Source organism: Strigops habroptila, chromosome 1, assembly GCF_004027225.2.
Source record: "Strigops habroptila isolate Jane chromosome 1, bStrHab1.2.pri, whole genome shotgun sequence".
In the NCBI taxonomy this organism is placed as follows: domain Eukaryota; kingdom Metazoa; phylum Chordata; class Aves; order Psittaciformes; family Psittacidae; genus Strigops; species Strigops habroptila.
In genome coordinates this window covers 29438460-29456693 of record NC_044277.2, presented here as the reverse complement: position 1 = coordinate 29456693, position 18234 = coordinate 29438460, and the positions used below count along the sequence as shown (strand labels likewise).

The following is an 18234-nucleotide window of genomic DNA, read 5'->3' as shown; positions in this document are numbered from 1 at the left end:
GCTCCGCGCCGCCATGACTGCCCGCGCGCGGGGCGGAGCGCGAACCCTGACCCTGCGCTACGCGTGGCGCGCGGCGGGCGCAGGCGCATCAGGCTCGGCTGGGGCAGAGCGGGCGGCCGCCATCTCGCCTGAGGGAGGCCGTGGCGCTCCCGCTGCGGGACAGCCCCGGCCGGCCGCGGGGCAGCGCGGGGAAAGCCGCCGTGTGCCCGGCCAGGCGGACAGCGCCGATCCAGGCTAGCGGGGGGGGCGGACCGAGGCCGGCAGCTGCGTCTTGGCTGGAGGAGCCGGTCCGGCGGCCGCGGCCGGCGGCATCCCTGCTCGGGAACGGCGTGGCGGCGGTGAAACTTCAACGGGAACAGCCACCCCAAGGGTGCTTACACCCGCGGGTGCAGCTGCAAAGCCGAGTGTAGCAGGGCGCAGACCCAGCGATGCAGCCGCGCGGCCTTAGAGAAGTGGCCCAGCTCTGGGCTACGTGTTTGTTCATCAGTTAAATCAGTGAAACGGAACCCGTCAAGAAGGATCGTGTTCCGGAAGGACCTGCTCTACCTGGTGCTGAGCTCCACTCCCGCTGTGTCATCGGTTCTCCGTTCTCAGCTGTCCGAGGCTGAGGGTGCACCTCGGCCCATTTCCTCAGCTTCCCAACGTAACCAGGGCAGTTTAATTTTATGTAAGGCACTAGAAGTCAATCCAGGCTTAGCCTGTAGGAACACCAGGCTCCTCTACATAGATTCCCGCACTGACTAGTAGCTGTCAGTGCTACTTTGAAACCAAACTCAAAAGGACTGTTTGGATTAGAAATAAAAACATCAGTAATCCTCCATAGTCACAGGAAAATACATTCCTCACATACATGTTTTTATTAAGCTTCTCACATGTAATTAAGCATAGTTACTACATCTGACACACAAGGTTGTCAGGAGCCAACTTTTTTTCCTCCAGACCTTTGTGGCAGGTTAAAAGTTTCATGAATTTCACACAACTGTTTTCAAAACTTGTTTCCAGTTCTAACCGTACCAACGCTGTGTGCCAGACACATACAACATAGAAGAGAGTTGAAGAGTACATCAGCTAAAGCAACACGTAGGAGAAAGATCTTATAGGAGAACAGATCGTGTAGGAGAGCTACACTGCGCTGCGACAGATTTCTGGAGCCTTAAACAGGAACAGGGCCTTGAACACGTACAAAGAGTAAGACAGTGTAGCAAATGTTCCCAATGGTCAGCCTACGAGGGAAACAGCATTAGCATTTGAGAGCAGTTCTCTTGCTGCCTCGAAAAGAACCACTATCGTGCTCAGGCTTATTCTTACAGTCCATGCTTTGTTAGTGTAAGTGTGATGCCACCATGTGTGAATTAAGATGAACTTATTCACAACTGATCAGAAGTTCAGCAGAGCGCATCCTACCACATTAGCATCATGTACAAAAAACAAGACTGCAAACATTACTGTAACTGAACCAAACCAGCACTGCTAGGCATCTTGCTTCCACCTGTGATGGTCAGAAGCTTCCTAGGTCGATAATCCACAGACAAATGGGTAAGTTCTAGATGTTATGTATTACCCTGTCTGCATCTGTTGTATGAGGAACACGCTTGTTAGACAGTACCTTCTACCCATGTGTAATCCTGCTGGGAGTAACTTATTTAAAGCCTGCAGAAGGAGAAATCCTTTCTTTAGCTGGGCGTGATCCTCCTGGTCTGACGTCCTCTGCAGGCAACACTTAAATAATCACAAGCTTCAGTTTGGCAGCAGCAGCAGATTCATAATGATTAAGTTGAGAAGTAGTTACAGATTCAAAAGGAATTACACATCCACAGTATATGTACAATATAATTAACTTCTCAAAAGAGGGTTTTTTCATTGCTATATTTTAAAGGTTGCCTTCAAATTACAGATAAGTCCTTTAAACGCTTGAAAGGCATAAAAATTCCCCTTCCCACACAAAACCCCAAACAGCGTATTTTAGTTTCAAAAATATTTTGAACCCACGAAAAAGCTTGGTATCAGTTAACCTGGTAAAACAGCTACGTGCTAAATAAAAGCACATCTGGTGGAAAGAGCGCAAAGAATGTTACAAGTGTGCTTAGTTTCTGCTTGCAGCATCTGGCAGTGGTAGCAGGACAGCAGCAGGAATCTCAGTGGGTCTCCTCCTGTGTTTGTTCTGCGATAGTTTCTGTGGCACTGGCATTGGCAGCAGAGTTGAGAACTTCTCCAAAGTCTCCCCCGGCAGGTTGTCTTCCTCCAACTTTAGACTAGAACACAGAGAGCGCCTCAACATAAAACTGCAGTTACTTGACATGCCAAACATGCTGAGCTGTATAAGCCAGTACCTCTGCAGGAGGAAGTTTAATAACTTTTCAGCAGAGCAGCTTTTCCAGGATGGAGCTACCTCCGCAGTACTCTAAAGACAAGTTTTTAAGTATCATGTGGAAAACCACCACCAGCAGCAGATTAACATAGCAGTTTCCCTCCGCCTTCTTGATGCACACAGCATGAAGCAGCAGCCCTCATTCCAAGGAGTCTGAAGGTTGACATGCCCTCAGTTAAAAATGGATATAGGTTTGCAGCCTTTCAAGCCATTTAGGCTTTGAAAGGTTCGGAGTTAAAACTTGCTTCTGTATTGCTTAAAAAAAGAACACTGAACCTCAAAAGAACACAGAAGAATTTTCAGTCTCAACAGCAATTCCCAAAATCTTTAGTGAAGCACAGCAACTATTTTACTTTCTTCAGGTAATGTGTTTGCCTTTTCCCTCTACATTATATCCCTGTGGAAATGGCAGGAATGTTAATGTCAATTAGTTTTCAAGAGAACGTCTAGTTCCCCATGCTATCACTTGCCTGCTTCTCATCAGCCCAGTGCACCCATGAGAACAGTCAAATCTGGTTCCAGTTACAGGTATTAGTCAAAGTGAGTTTTTACCTGGAGAAGCTAATAATGGTTGTTTCTGGCACTTGAGGCTTTTGTGAGTAAATTCTAAATTAAGGTACAAAGGCTTTGTGTATTTTATGCCAGAAATAAGAGAAACATCCCAAGCTGTTCTCCTGTGTAGAATACTAGTCCTTTGGAAGACATGGAAATAAGAGCCTTGACCATTTTGGATACATAACACAAGGTATGTTGTGCTAGCTGTTTGTGCAGGTTAGCTAGCTGTTAGTCCCGTAGTTAAAGGCATCCTCCTGTAAGAAGTGCAGGAAGCCCCTTTTTTATCCTCAGATCATTAGGCAGAGGAACCATTTCCACAGCACTTAAAAAGATGTCATCTAAGCACCTTCAACACTTTACCAGTAACTAAAACACAGGTTGCCCTGAGTCCACTTCTGTCTTTTCTCCACATCCACAGCTCCACAATCACCAAGGAGTTTCAGTGACACTTACCTTCAAGTTTTCAACCTTTTCTTCAAAGGATTTGAAAGTAGGAGAATTTCTAGGAAAATAATAATAATAAAAGAAACCACAAATTAAAAACATATCTAGTTAGTTTATAAATATCACAAAACAAGCAGACAGTTGCTTTTCCTAATGTCAACGTAAGTTTTGTTTGTTTGGGGCTCTTCCTTGGTTTAAGGGTAGCCTAAAAATAGTTTCTATCTGGATTTCCCCCAGTATTATAAAACTAAAATTCAAATGCACTCAAGATGTAGCTCATTTGTATCTCTTGCAACTGAGCGCTGCCAGGCTCAGCAATAGGATCTTTCATCACAACATGGAAGGGAGAACTAGCAAGTATTTTAGGTTTAGCTTATTATTCCCAGTGATTTCAAACAGGTTTCTGGCTTAAAGGGTTTGTTCAGAACAGCTTAGTCATCACTTCTGCTTAGACTAGTACCTTAGTGCTGAAGAAAGCTTGCCAGAGTTTTTCCACTTGTTATAGGAAAACTAGTTTGGTTTAATAGGGCATGTGTTCAGTTAACAAAATAGGGTTAATGGCGGCATTTTCTAATAACATGTTAAACTTAAGGGAGAATCCCCCTTGCCTTTAAAGTGCTGGAGACAGCTATGATATTACAAACGTAAATTCTGTATATGAAAAGCAGGATTCCTTGGGATATTCAGTGCTGAGGGCCAGTGTATTATTTATTAGGGTCAGATGAGTGGCTTAATGCTCCAACTAGCTAGCACTGCCATCTGCACATTTGTGCGACAGCCTGTACGCCTTTCCTGCATTTATGCAGAATGGGAAATGCTTGCCTTCAGCACAGCAGGCCTAGGGATTCACAGGACACTAAAAATAATTATTAAAGATGAAAAACAGGAGGGTTGGTGGTTTGGGGTTTTTTTTTTTTTTTCCCAAAAGAGGTCTTAAACTTCCCTTCCCCCTTAGCTTGGTATTTGTGTAAGTCACTCACACTTAGCAGCACTCTTTCATTTGAGAAAGTACACAGTGACACCAATATATATATATCAAACCAAACTCTCCTAGGAGATGGAAGGACACAGTGCCAAGCAAGGGGAGAGAAAAGGCCAGCACTCCAAGTCAGCAAGAGCCTTGTGAAACCACAGTATCTTTTACTCACTTTGACTGTTCTAACCCATGTGAGAAGCTATTGCCTTTTAAACTTGGAGTCATTTAGTAGCATTACATTTCTAATAGGCAGGGAAAAGTTGTTATAATTCTCTAAATGGCAGGGAAGTGCACTTGGTCACATTCCAGATGGGTGATAACCACCATCATTAAGCAGAAATAAACCAAATTTTATGTTCCATTCCAATCCATTACAAAGGTGGGTGGGTTTCTGATTTTGTTTTAAATCTATGTGAGTTGACTTAAGTGCAACTTGACTTGATTCCACACATGAACATAAACAAACCCAACAGTTGCATTATGCATACATTACCTCATAATAGGCATGCTAATTGAATGTTGTATGGAGCGTATACTAAATGCCAGCATTAAGGAAAAAGAAAGCAAGAAGTTAGTTTAAGTGATAGACTGAGAAGCGATTGGCTTAGAAAGCTGACTTCTGGATACTATCTTTGTTAAACAGACAATCTTATGTACTAACTGCTTTGTTTTGCTTTTACAAATTGCTTAGCCATGCACACACACAAGTACATCAGAGCAAAAGCTGCAACAACTTTTTTCCCTTTTAGAAAGATTCAAGTGCCATGCTTGCTACTACATATTCTGCATAGCTGCTACGGTCTGTCTACTCGAGTTTCTCAAGCAATGAGAGTCATGCTGCATTTACAGTTGTGACAATATCAGGTACAAAGTGAACACTCAAGAGTCTTATCAATCAAGTAATTTTCCTGTGGGAAGAATTATTCCTACATTCAGGAGGCTTCAGTTCCAGTTCAGTGTAAGATTTTCATACTCATCAATACAAATCATCTACTCACCAATACAAATTTTCTAGCTAGAACAGTCACATCCTCTACTCTGCTCTCGTGCGACCTCACTTGGAGTATTGGGTACAGTTCTGGTGTCCTCAACGTAAAAAGGACATGCAGCTGTTGGAGCGAGTCCAGAGGAGGGCCACGAGGATGATAAGAGGGCTGGAGCACCTCCTGTATGAAGACAGGCTGAGAGAGTTGGGGCTGTTCAGCCTGGAGAAGAGAAGGCTGCGTGGAGACCTCATAGCAGCCTTCCAGTATCTGAAGGGGGTCTACAAGGATGCTGGGGAGGGACTCTTCCTTAGGGACTGTAGTGGTAGGACAAGGGGTAATGGCTTCAAACTTAAACAGGGGAAGTTTAGATTAGATAGAAGGAAGAAGTTCTTTACAGTGAGGGTGGTGAAGCACTGGAATGGGTTGCCCAGGGAGGTTGTGGATGCTCCATCCCTGGCGGTGTTCAAGGCCAGGTTGGACAGAGCCTTGTGTGACATGGTTTAGTGCGAGGTGTTCCTGCCCATGGCAGGGGAGTTGGAACTAGATGATCTTAAGGTCCTTTCCAACCCTAACTATTCTATGATTCTATGATTCTAATCTATAGTCAAGGTCAGGTTTATGCTGAGGGGAGGGAAAAGTCCTAGTCTCAACCCTGTTCTGATACTCATGTAGGATTTCTGTAACCTGCCAGTGTTGCTTTTACAGTTACTGTTTGCTTACTGACAACACAGACCTACACCTAGGAGGTGACTGGATGTAGACTAAGGAGCTCCCAAATACCTTCATGATCATCTAATTTAATTCCATGTTCTACAAAATCTCAGTTTACTCTTGATACATATTAGTCTTCTATTAACTTAAATGTTTCTTGTCAAATACCACCATATTAAGTTAGAAAAAGTTAGGAAAAATTATGATCATAGTTTTTCATAACTATATTTGGAATGTTAAATTCTGACTGGGTTTTATGACGCCTTTCAAGAGAATGCTGTCCAGACAATTGCTGGGGGGGGGAAAGGGTGGGAGGAACTCTCATATTTGATGCACTTCCAAAACTCCAATTAGTATTTCAGCACAACGGAAGATACATTCACAAAAGCAAAAAGGTTCTGTGTTAACTGCAGAATAAGTTTTAAGAGATTCATTTGGGAGGCTCATCAGTAGAATACAGTGGTAGAAAAATACACACACATAAAAAGTTCCTTTAAGGCTGAGATCCCTTAAGGCAACTGAAGGTTGGTTGGTATGTAAACCGTACTGGGAATCAGGTATGCAAAGGCCAGGTGCTGTCCTGACACATGTCAGTAATCCATGCCACCCACGTCTCATCCCTTTCCTCAGCTGCTGTGTTTCATCTTCATGGATGGTTTGGCTTCCACAAGCTTTTCCAGAGCACATAGAAGCTGATTGTCTTCTGGAGCGTAATTTATATTCCATGCTGTAATGTAGATTGCTACAAGTTCTGGTCTTGCTATGTGCCAAGTTTTAGTACAGAACTAGGCTGATACTAAAATAGTTCTCTGCCCAGTCGTGCTCAGCAACTTCCCCCCACCCTGCAAGAAGTTTAAGGGTAAAGAGGGTGAAAATTACCTCCTTTTCCCATATATATTCACAATCTGTAATGTGCTACACCGAAAAGCAACAACGTATGGTGTATTGCAGATCTTTTTAACAGGCATCTAGGGAAGTTTAATCTCAGAGAGATCATTTAAAAAAAAACATGGAAAACATGGGCTTAAGAGTGCACAAGCACTAGTTATTAGCTTTTGTTAATAGTTGATATGCTGATACATGATGATGTTTAGGAATCCATGATCATATCAGATTTCCAAAGCAAGCAAAGAAAATTATTTTGCAGTCTCAGAACAGGGCAAAGGTGGACTTCTGCCCCATAACAGGGATGCAGTGCAAGAGGAGCTGAGTGCAAAGTCATGATTGCCAAGGAAGTTTGCAGAGTGCTACCTCTTGGTTCTACTGCTGTCTACAAGGTTGCCTACACAAGGATGGCTAGCTCATCAGAAGTTCAAGATGCTCTTATCAAGCAGAATAAAGTATTAGGAGAAACCTAAGAAGGAACAGAGTTCATTTTCAGCATAACAAAAAGCGGAGGAAACAAACACAAAAAAAGAAGAAATAATGAATGCACTGACTTCACATTACCAATCCTCTCTCCCTCTGTATTTCAGTACTTTCCAAGTTCATGTTTCCATTAACTGCCTTACACCCTTTTGCAAGTCCCTCCAAAATCACTTTGCAGTGCAAGAATGAAAACCTGCATGTGATGTTTGCTGCATGGAACACGTGGAAATAGTCCAACACAGAAGAAATCGTGCCATGACAGCTGACAAGTCCCTAAGCTAAAACACTACAAGAAAAGCAAAGCCATGATGAAGAAGCTACATGAGATTAAGAATAAAAACACACCTGCATATCCAGTATTTATTATATTAAACATCAGGCCCATGAGTTCTCATTTCCAGGGAAGAACTTGGGCATCTAAAACTTTCTAAAGTTCAGACTTGTGCAGTCTTAAAAAGGTAGACACCACTTGAGTAATCACATAACCCTGGGACCTGAATTCACTGGTTGCATCCCAGACGAACTTGGTCCGCATGAAAGCAAAAACCACAGTTTTTCAATCTCCTGTTTAAGTGCAACTAAGACCTTGAACAACACTAATTCTTCCCACTTTTCGTCGTTGTTTTGTTTTTAAACCCAGCTGCTCCTGAATTATAACAATACCTTGAATTTCCATTACCATGATTCTCCCCAGGAAGCACACCAACAGCGTGGGCTCCTCTGGCTCTGTTACATCCCCTCCCAGTGGCCCAGTTTCTTATAGAGAGTACTCAACACCCACCTAGCCACTAACTTGAGTAATTAGGACACTCTTCTTTTGAGGTATTAAATTCCTGAACCCAGAAGAGAGCTATGAGTCTGCCCTTGTCAAATGCAATAGTCTAATACTAGTAGGGGAACACCATAGCCTTAAGGAAGAAACCAGGAGAACCCTGCTGAGCTCTGCATCCAAAAGGCATAGAGACATCTTCCAGGCTCCTGTTGTCTCACTGATGCTAAAGGAGAGGTATTTCAGACAGGCTGCTATTCTTGCACTTGAGCAAACTGAGCTCACCTCAGAGTCTGAGTTCTGCTGGCATCCCCCTGCCACTGACCATCTGCCCCACGGGCATTGCCTCTGGGCCTATAGCTCCTAGTTAGTATTTCACTAGATCCCTACATCTTGACAGAGAACCTGCTGCTGTCTTTAGCTACCTAATGGGAGAGTACAGAAAAGATGAAGCCACACGCAGAGGTGTGTAGATGGATGACAGCAATGGACAGAAGTTGCTACACAGGAATTTTAACTACTGAAAACTTAACACTGAATATTTGCTTAGACTAGGCAGATAAAAGGTGATCCAGACAAGGTAACTAAAACACTCAGAATCTGGAGCTGCTAAAGTACTCACTCAAAGATAAGGACTGTTTCACTAGACAAACTGTGAACAGAGAATGCATAAACTATTTTACACTCAGACTCTAGAGATTTGATTAGAGTTGTAATAGACACAAAAAAGGGAAGATTTTTACTCTGTCAAGGCACAAACACTGTACACACAAGGAGAAGGAGGAATTCTGCATGCCATTGACCTCAGAACTATATTCTGTCTCTTTACAGAAAAAAAAACAACCAATCAACCTTGCAGAATCATTTTAACAGATTCCTTTCTTAGAAGGAAGAGAGACTAATTGATTATTATGTGTGCTCAAGATTTCATGTTCTTGGATAGTTACCAGGCGAACATGAAGAAACATCTTCCTCGACATTAAAAGAGCTTCAGTTCTACATTAACACTGGAGGAAAAAAAATTACCTTTTACAGACAAAAACTTAAAAGATTGTAATGGAGACAGGCTGACTACATGCTTAGTTTCAGAAACAACTCTTGCGCCCACCTTACCTAAAGGAATGTGAAAATGCCTGTAGTCTGCACAATGCCAGAGTAAGCATTAAAGAGAGAAAGGAAGTTCTGATAAATCTGAAGAAAAGTATGTAACTCTGTAGCTGCACCTGAAAGTGTTTTCTCACTAGACTTCAAAAGCAAGAAAGAGGTGAATGGCAGCACTTGAAAACAGAGGGCTGATTTTATTACACTGCTTTCCAATGCAGCAATATTTTGTGAGAATGTGTGAATTTTTATTTGCCCAATAATTGAAAAATAAGTTTGATCCACTATTCACAACGAATGACAAGCAGAGATGAATAGCTGTGTATGTTCCAGTAATAAAAATCACATAATCAAAGAACTGTAAGCTAAACATACAATTGGATTGCACTCAGGAGTTTCGCATGCAGCTCACAACGGTGCTAAAAATGACCACCAAACTTACCTAACGTGCATGAAGGGCTGTGTCATCTGACACAGTCAAAATATGTTGTATGCCAATATTTGAGAATTAGAAACTGCCAATAGTCTATTAAAAAGGTAATAAAATCAAGCCACTGCTATGAGGTAGAACAGCTTACAAAGAAATAACACACACCTGAAAGGAATCCACACACAAGACAAAAAAAAAACCAAACCCACAAAACAACCACCAAACCACAAACACTTAAAGACATTAGTTGCTTAAATGTTTCTCACAAGCTGAGAAAGTCAGAGAACAGAAATGACAGTGCTCTGTGTATCACACAGAGGCAGGCAGAGCCGCTGCCACCTGCAACCCTACCAGAAATACAAGAGTAGCAGTGGAGGTAACAGCATACATTGCTTTTCTTACATACATAAATTACACACCACAGAACTCTGCAGAACTTTTTCTGCATCAGAGAGGACGTGCAAGATTTAGAAGCAAGTTGCTCAGTTCTCCTAGAACAGAAGCTGAGGGTTCTTGATAGACTGACTTTTAGAAGTGCTACGTATGTTAACAGCAGAAATTTATTTCAGTGATCACATGCTTAAATCAAAAATGTAACTACTTGGGAGAAGCTAAAGAAACCTACCTGACATCTTCAAACTTCTTGGTTATGACTGAACCAACAGATGAAAAAGCAGCAGAAGCCTTCTGACTAGCCTGAGACAGGGTCTCTGATGTTTTCTTGTATCTGTAACAAGATGAAGTCTGTAGTTATTTTAACAGACCACATAAGGAACCTTTTAGTGTACATAGATTTGTATCAGAGGTATACTTCAACTTTAGGGTCAAATGGATAAGCTACTTAAGAGATTATTTTTAGCCACTGCAGTCCCTCCTGGCTACAGCATCTCTGCCACCTCAGACTTCAGATCAGGTTCACCAACACACACCTACTAACCTCACCCCCAGACCAGATGCTATCTGCTATTGCAGGACTCAAAACCAAACAAAATGACGAACACACAAAAAAACCCACACAGACACAAAACCCCAAGAAAACAACATCCTGAAAAGCACACACACTGGAAAAGGACAGAAGATTAGTTTTTTGTGTGTGCCAAGTGCCCAAAATCTCATACCAAATGGTTTTGTTAATAAATTTCAGCATAAAAAGTCAGAGGTATGTCCTCTTACATTCTGTGTAGTCATCAATTGCAGAAGGCAGTTCACTCTAGACCTTAAGCTAACAGTTGTGTTTGGCAAGAATGTTATCTGTGACTTTGCACTCTTCCTGCATGAGCTCAGTTTACCACAATTTTTCACGCTGGAAAAGAAGGATATTCTGTTGGACTTGGGACACCATGGTATCTCAGTAATGGTATCTCAGGTATATCAGACAAAAAGTGTATTAGAATTGCCCATATTATGGTCAATCATGCTTATCTTGCATGAGCTGATATGGCGAATAGTGGCCGTAACTCTGTTATCTGCACTCATTTCACAATAACAGAGGGTTTAGACATGACACAAGAACAACATAGTTTTCACATCAACAGCTGAGACAATCATTGTGAACCGGTACATACGCTGTGGTTGAGGTGACATCTTGCCAGCTTTTGGTAATGTTCTGCTTTAGTTCCTGTAATGAGTTAATTCCCAGCTTTCTCTTTATTTCTGCTAGATGCTTCTCTTTGGCAGCTAGCACCTGTGAGAGCGTCTGGATTTCCTCTTCCACCTGTGGCAGCAGAGTTGAGAGGTAAATTAAAAAGCTATATACCTAGCCATTTAACTATGTATTTATTAAAACATCTACTAGGTATCAGTGATGGGAGGGCTAACATGTTTTTAACACTGCCTCAAAGTTGTTTCTAAATACTAAAAGGGAAATCCAGCATAGTCTACAAGAAAAGCTGGTGAGAAAGTAATCTACCTGCAGCTAGCTCTGTTACTGGGATATGCGTAAGGAAGTTGGTAACTAAAAGACTGTATAGTTAGAAATCACTACCTTTAGACAACATCAATCTATGTGAAGCTTGAAGATGAGACAAACCTGGGACAATTGCCAAGCCTGTATTCTCCTTCCACGTCAGAAGAGATACCAAGGTATGACCAGTATCAGGAAACTCAGAGTGTATCTGATCCATATACAAGTCTGTCTCCTTGCTTGAACAGAAATGTTCTTTTGTGGCTTAAGCCAGCCTTCCCCAGAGCAGGGGTGGAAATGGTGGAAGATTGAGCAGTTAAAAAAATAAATAAAAAGAAAACCAAAAAAGCAAACCAACAACCCTCCCCCAGCAACAACAAAAACACAGCACCTCTTCAGCAACTAGAAACCGTATTGGTTGTGTACTTCCTTCTGTACACAGATGGTCACTTAGGCCTTTCACGGAAACACCACTAGATCATGATCAGAGATATCAACAGTTTTACAATGCCATTCTGTGGGCTGTATGGATGTGACATAGGCACAAAGGTCACATGTACACAGGCATACATCCAAACCTTCAATGCACCTTTGTCTGGATACTGTCCAAAGTCCAGCATGATGTACCCTGCCTAGCAGGACCAGATTTCCTTCACCATCTTCAGCTGATTGGCTTGGCATTAAATAATACTCAGGTCTACCAAAACCAAGACTGTATTAAATGTGCTTATCTCACAGCTGACCTTCGTTTGCCAACCTTAAGCTTAAGTTCAGGTCTTTTGTTAGGGTGCTAAAGTCCTAAAGAGCAACAAAAGAAAAGAAGACTGGTGACTCAATAAAGCTTGACTTTAACAATTTTTGCAGTGCATCTATCAGGCTTGAATATTTGACTGTGCTTTGAAGAGTGCTTCTTGAACTCGCTCTTAAAAAAAAAATCTGCTGCATGAATTATGGACAAGAATAGTTACATGGTTAGACATTAGCAAAACAGTGTCTACACAGACACTACTACAAAGCATCCTTCATGAAAACATCAGCTTCAGTTACTCCACACCAGTTAAGACAATACTTGGTTCTGGCTTCCAACCGTGTTCTCTTTGACAGCCTCTTTACCCCCCTCTCACTTGAGGTAAAAAAGGGGTAGGCATTCATGTATCTAGGTTTAAGATCTGAATGCTCAGCACTTTCAGCTTAACTCCCCATAGCCAGAACTGGCTGTTCTCCTTGACACCCCCCCTTACCCTCCCCACAATACAGTGAAGTGTTATACCCGGCTTTAGACACTCACAGAATAAATATACAAAGCATTAACTGTATATTCAAAGAAGGCATTATCCCAGATTTTCATTCTCAAAACCAGTTTAAGAGCTATTTGCAAGAGATTTACCTTAGCAAGCTCTTTCCTTAGTTCATCCTGTTCTTCTTCTGAGAGTGTTTCTGCCATACCAACTGTAGCAGCGGCATCCTCCCCAACCTCAGGTATAGAGTCACTTCTCAGCAGCCCTTGAGGTGAACAAACCAGTAGAAGTCAGATCATCGTGTGTCTGCCAGATAGCAGCTAATGTTAATAATATACAGCCCTTTTGTGCCAGTGCACCAAGAAAACCGATAAGAGGACCCCAAAGTCACACTCTCCAAGTACTACAGCATAGAGGAAACCAGAGGTATTTTACTGGCTGTTTCATTCTATCAAAGTGGTATTAAAGCTCAATATAATTGCAACTGCTGCTATAATAGTAGACTGGAAACACGTTGAGAACACCACATCCCACAGCTCTGATAGAGACCACGGCACAGAACCCTACACCCCAACCAGCAGGTCCTACGCTACCCAGGAGCCCACGCGCTCTCTGCTCCCTTTCACTCATGCAGCACAGAAACTCCGGGAGCACTGGAGGTGCTCCGGACCAAGACAGAGGCTCCCTCCCGCACTGCCCTCTGCATCAGATTAAAAAAAACCTGCCTGTTCTGCACACACTGGGAATGGTTACAGTGATAAGCAAGCTCAGCAGAGAAAAGGGTTGCACTGCAAGTACAGACTCTTCCCCCATACCCAGTTTAAGCTCTCCATCCCAAGTAACCAGGACCACTGTGTCTAGAAAGTCACAGATATGGTGGAACTAGAAGTAAGCTGCTGGTTTGCACATGAACAGATGAGAAGCCTGGAGAAGGAGCTTGGGAACAAAAGGCCATCGCTTCAGAAAAAGTGGGGGAGTACTGAGAAGGGACTGGTGAGGATGTGCATCCACTCACACTGCTGCCTCTTCCCCTTCCAAATCCAGAAACTAAAACTCTGCTAAACTCCTCTGTATGAATCTCAAACATCCCTTCCTCAGTTTTCACCTTTACAGCTTCAGGGACAGCAAGGAGAACAATATTATTTGCATTGCCATGATGCGCTCACTTTAAAGATTCATTTATTCTTAGTCCTTGCAGTAGGACCACTTTGAACACCTTTTAATGCAACAAACAAATCTTTCAGCAAAAGATCTACTATTCTGAATCTTCATAGCTGATGCTTAAACATAGAGTAAGGAATCATGTCCTAATTTGCAAAGAGACCAGTTTGCAGAGAGACTGCATGCTGGAATGGTTGTGGATTCCCAGAACTAATTCTCTATTCAAGAGGTGAAATAGCTTTATATATAGTAAAAAAAGAAATTTAATAAGAAACTTAACATATGAGAGGGGAAAAAACCCCAACGAACCAGGAGGATTGTTTGTAAGGAAAGAGTGTGTATGTGTGTGTATATATGTATTTATACAAATATATAACTCAGACAAATTGAGGACATATCAAGTAATGTTACCTTACTAGTTACTACAGTAATTAACCAAATACAATCCCACCCTGATTTCAGCAGCTTTTGATGGCAGCCCATACTACTGCTTGGTCTGGGAATTCAAGAACTCATTCATGTGCTGTGAGACCACAACTATGATTTCACTGTGAGGCTTGATATCAAATATCTACATCACAATCAACTGAAAAGTCAGGGGGAAAAAAGATTCTGCGTGTCTGTAATTAGTTGTATGTATCCTACGAAACATGCTCCTAGCAGCTGTCAAGCCTAAGAAAAGGCCTTGTTCTTGATCAAATTACTGTACTCAGGTAAAGCTCAATTCCACAAATTCTTTCCAAAACATGTTTTGGAGCTGTATTTGTCCAGAAACAGACAGTAGTACATTTCTTCCTCTAGAAGCACACTGCTACATGGGCAGAACATTTGTAAATGGTAAGTTACCAAGGAGCACACAGAGAAGGAAGCATACAGAAAGCAAATAAATGCAGAATGGGGTTTAGTTTTGAAACCTACACCATGTTTTCCCAGAGATTTATGTCTGTCTTTCTACACAAACATAACATCATTCCTACAGGCTTCCCAATACATTATTTTTTGGCAGAAATCTGGGGCAGAAAAAAAGTTTGAGTCTAATGCCCAAAGCAAAGCACTACAGCACCAAAAAAACAAACAAACAGAAAGGCTTATGGCTTATATCTCAGAACAAATCAGGTAACTTTTGTTTTGCCCATGACAAGGGGCTTGGAACTAGATGATCTTAAGGTTCTTTCCAACCCAGACTATTCTATGATTCCATGTATTTCCTTTTCTTACCATCCAACTGTTACGAATGCCATACCTTTCTGTCAAATTGCTATTTATCCTATTCATTACACAGGCCTGCAAGACTGAAAGAAAACCAACAATTCAAGCTGCATTTTCCTCTTACACTCTACGACTCCTGGTACATCAGCCTCTGCCTCCTGGCCTTGTTCTCCATTCGCAGGCCTTTCAGGGACTACAGAGCTTGCTGTTGCAAAAGCCATTTCAGAAACTTTGTAAGTACCAAAGACCACGCTGACTCCAAGAGCGTTAGCACTTCCAGAGGAAAGCCTGTTCAATCTGGTTATGAAGAGTCATCTGGATTATCACACCAAAAATAGATCAAGGGAATCCAGCAGTAGGAAATCATGCTGGAGTGTCTCCCGCTGCAATAGCTTCTGCTTTAGGAATATATCTTCTCTTTGGAAAACTAGTGTTTTAAGGGAGTTTGTGCTGATGGTTGCCTACACTTAACTTGAGACACAATGCCAAGAAGCAAGGGAATGACCTCTCCTCCCATTCCCATTTCTAGATCTTTTAGAAAGAAAAGAATTCACTGCTACTCACAGTCCTGCATACCTCACTCTGTACACCTAACCATGCCTTCCTCTCCTCACTGTCTGCCCCCCTCCTATTTATAATCTTTTCTTTAGCTCCATTTGAAGTATGCAAACATCTTCTGATCAGTGTTTATCCTGGCACCTCCCTCTCACCCTGTTACTCCTCACCTCTCTGCTCACTTTGCTCCCATTCCTCAATTTACGTCAATACATGCAGGACACTGAGTTCATTTGTGCTATACGAAGGCCATACCAGGCAGCCTGGCCAAGCAGCAGTTGTCTACACAGATAACAACCCACAGACCTCCACAATGGTGTGGCTACAACCCAGATATACCCCATCCTAGTGACAGGACAAAAGATAATGGTTATAAATGAAAAAAAGAGTAGATACAAGGAATAAATTCAGTGGTGAGACACTGGAAGAGATTGCCCTGAGAAGCTGTGGATGCCCCAAGTTGTGAGTGTCCTCAAGGCCAGGCTGGATGAGACTTTAAGCAACCTGGTCTAGTGGAAGGTGTCCCTGCCCATGGCAGGGGGGTTGGAACTAGGTGATCTTGAAGGTCCCTTCCAACCTTTACTATTCTGTCATTCTACCATCATAAACTAGGGCTGACAGACAGTAAGATCCTGGCCTTGAGCAAGCTTCATAAGGAAAGGTGCACAGCCCACCTTAGATATTTTTGTGGGGTGTGGGGCAAGAAACCAGGGACATGGCAGTCAGCCAACAGATGGAAGCACTTTGGCTCAATCTGTTATTAAGAGACCATTTCTCATGTGTGGTCTTCTCTGTTCACCAGCAGAACTGTTGTTACTGGCTTCTAACTTGTCACCTTTTGTCACATTAGTTCTCTTGCATCTTTAGAGTTGCAAAGGACTTAAAATTCAGTCACTGGGTACTCTACACCAAGCTTAGCTGAGCATTTCACTTCTCAAACTCTTTAAAGAGTAAAAATTCTATTGGGGGAAAAATCTGGGAAGACTTACCTAATATACAGAAAACTTACCTAGTTTTAAGGCCAGTTTTTAAGTGTCTGTCAGATTAACATATTATCCAGCAGTTTATTAGATCTACTTAAATGAATCAAATAAAGACATGAACAAGTTAGTTGATTAGGACTCCACAGATCGCTTTAAGGGAAATAGCACTTATGTCCCTATTATTCTGCCAGGGCAGGCAAAGCATTAGAGTCATCCAGTTTGCACTCAGGTTTTCTGGTTTGGGATTTGCTGTGGTTGGTTTCAACCCAAATTCATGCTCTCTTACAACCAGAAGTTCCTGCCTCTTCCTGGCCTGGATTCAGAGATTAGCAGTAATCAGCAGTTTAAGGAAGTACTGGTCATTTCACATGAGCAGCCCTTGGCGTGGGGGAGGGTCAGCCTTCACAAAGCTTTATCTTTAGACAGACATATTCTGTGTCAGACACTCAGAATGAGCATTTTGGCTATCACTACATATTTGGCAAAGCTAAAGAAAATGGCACTTGTTAGAGCCCAGGAGAACAAGCTGTTACAAGATTGTAAGATCACTCCAACATTTGAGAAATGTACAGGGCTACAGAGGATATTTATTTTGCTATATATAAGAAAGATCTAATTTAAGTGCTTCCCATTTATCTCAGTGAAAAAGCCAAGAGAGACATATTTCTTGGGGGGAGCAAGTGCTTGGGCTTCTCCTAAACACTAATCATATAATCATTCAAAGTGAATGAAAAAGAATGTTGAAAGGCCCAGCAAAGGTTGGTGTTTGTGGTGATGCATCATCAAAGGATGGCTCCCTCCCTTTTAGAAGAGGTGGGAGATGCAGTAACCGCAGAGGTGAAAGCCGACCACTGCTCCTCAGTGGCCTCTAGCTGAAGTTCAGAGGGGTTTGGTTGGTTCACACAGAGGTTCCCCAAGGGATGCACATTTCTTTAGGACTTTGAAGAACGAGCCCATGAAAAAGAAGTCAACACCTTTGTAACTTTGCTTTGCCACACCTGAAGTAGGGCTAAGCTGTTTAAATTACTCTGGAAGATGACATCTGGCAACACAGAAATGAAAGAAAGGGTGGTAAAACCAGACCAGGATGTGTTGGGAGGCAGAGCTGTAGGTGTTCTGTACAAGAGGTTACCAGCTAGAAACTAGTATGGTTAAGCAATAGATGGATGCAGCTGCAGCAAGCACCCAACAGCCACTTCCTCAAGGGAGTGCAAGCCCAGAATCTGCAGGCATAAGATTTACAGCATTTTGAATGCTGGAAGGAACAGAGAAAAGGTTTTAGAGAGCATTTTCGTTAATCGGTGATATTTTCAGTACTAAGGCAAGGGCAGATATTAAGACTACCAGAGCTCTGAAGTCGTACTAAGTATGCAATTCCTACCTTCCCGCTAAAAAAAGCAAATAGACAAAATAGGCCAATTGCTCCAGTCTTGCAGAAGTTGCCCTTTTGTTCCTAATCTTTTTTTGCTCGCTTTGC

At 42.3% G+C, this 18234-nt stretch overlaps 2 protein-coding genes across 10 annotated transcripts in view; both read right to left on the bottom strand.

Annotated features, from left to right (window-relative positions):
* The window catches only part of MRPS28 (mitochondrial ribosomal protein S28), a 77928-nt gene extending 77839 nt beyond the window's left edge, over nt 1-89 (bottom strand). Inside the window, exon 1 of the mRNA XM_030510477.1 lies at nt 62-89. Coding sequence (XP_030366337.1) covers nt 62-89 — 28 coding nt within the window. The remainder of the gene's footprint in view (nt 1-61) is intronic.
* Nucleotides 90-820: 731 nt separating this feature from the next.
* The window catches only part of TPD52 (tumor protein D52), a 40470-nt gene continuing 23056 nt past the window's right edge, over nt 821-18234 (bottom strand). For 4 of the 9 annotated variants that reach the window (XM_030496385.2, XM_030496060.1, XM_030496298.1 and 1 more), the window contains exons 2-7: nt 12999-13114; nt 11274-11422; nt 10334-10435; nt 4837-4878; nt 3377-3425; nt 821-2252 (exon numbers count right to left, since the gene is read on the bottom strand). In XM_030496385.2, the coding sequence (XP_030352245.1) occupies nt 2136-2252; nt 3377-3425; nt 4837-4878; nt 10334-10435; nt 11274-11422; nt 12999-13055 (516 nt within the window). In that variant the 5' untranslated portion in view covers nt 13056-13114 and the 3' untranslated portion in view covers nt 821-2135. Of the gene's footprint in view, nt 2253-3376; nt 3426-4836; nt 4879-9290; nt 9318-10333; nt 10436-11273; nt 11423-12998; nt 13115-18234 lie in introns of all 9 variants that reach the window. The other 5 variants (XM_030495974.1, XM_030496213.1, XM_030496466.1 and 2 more) reach the window with 2 other exon arrangements.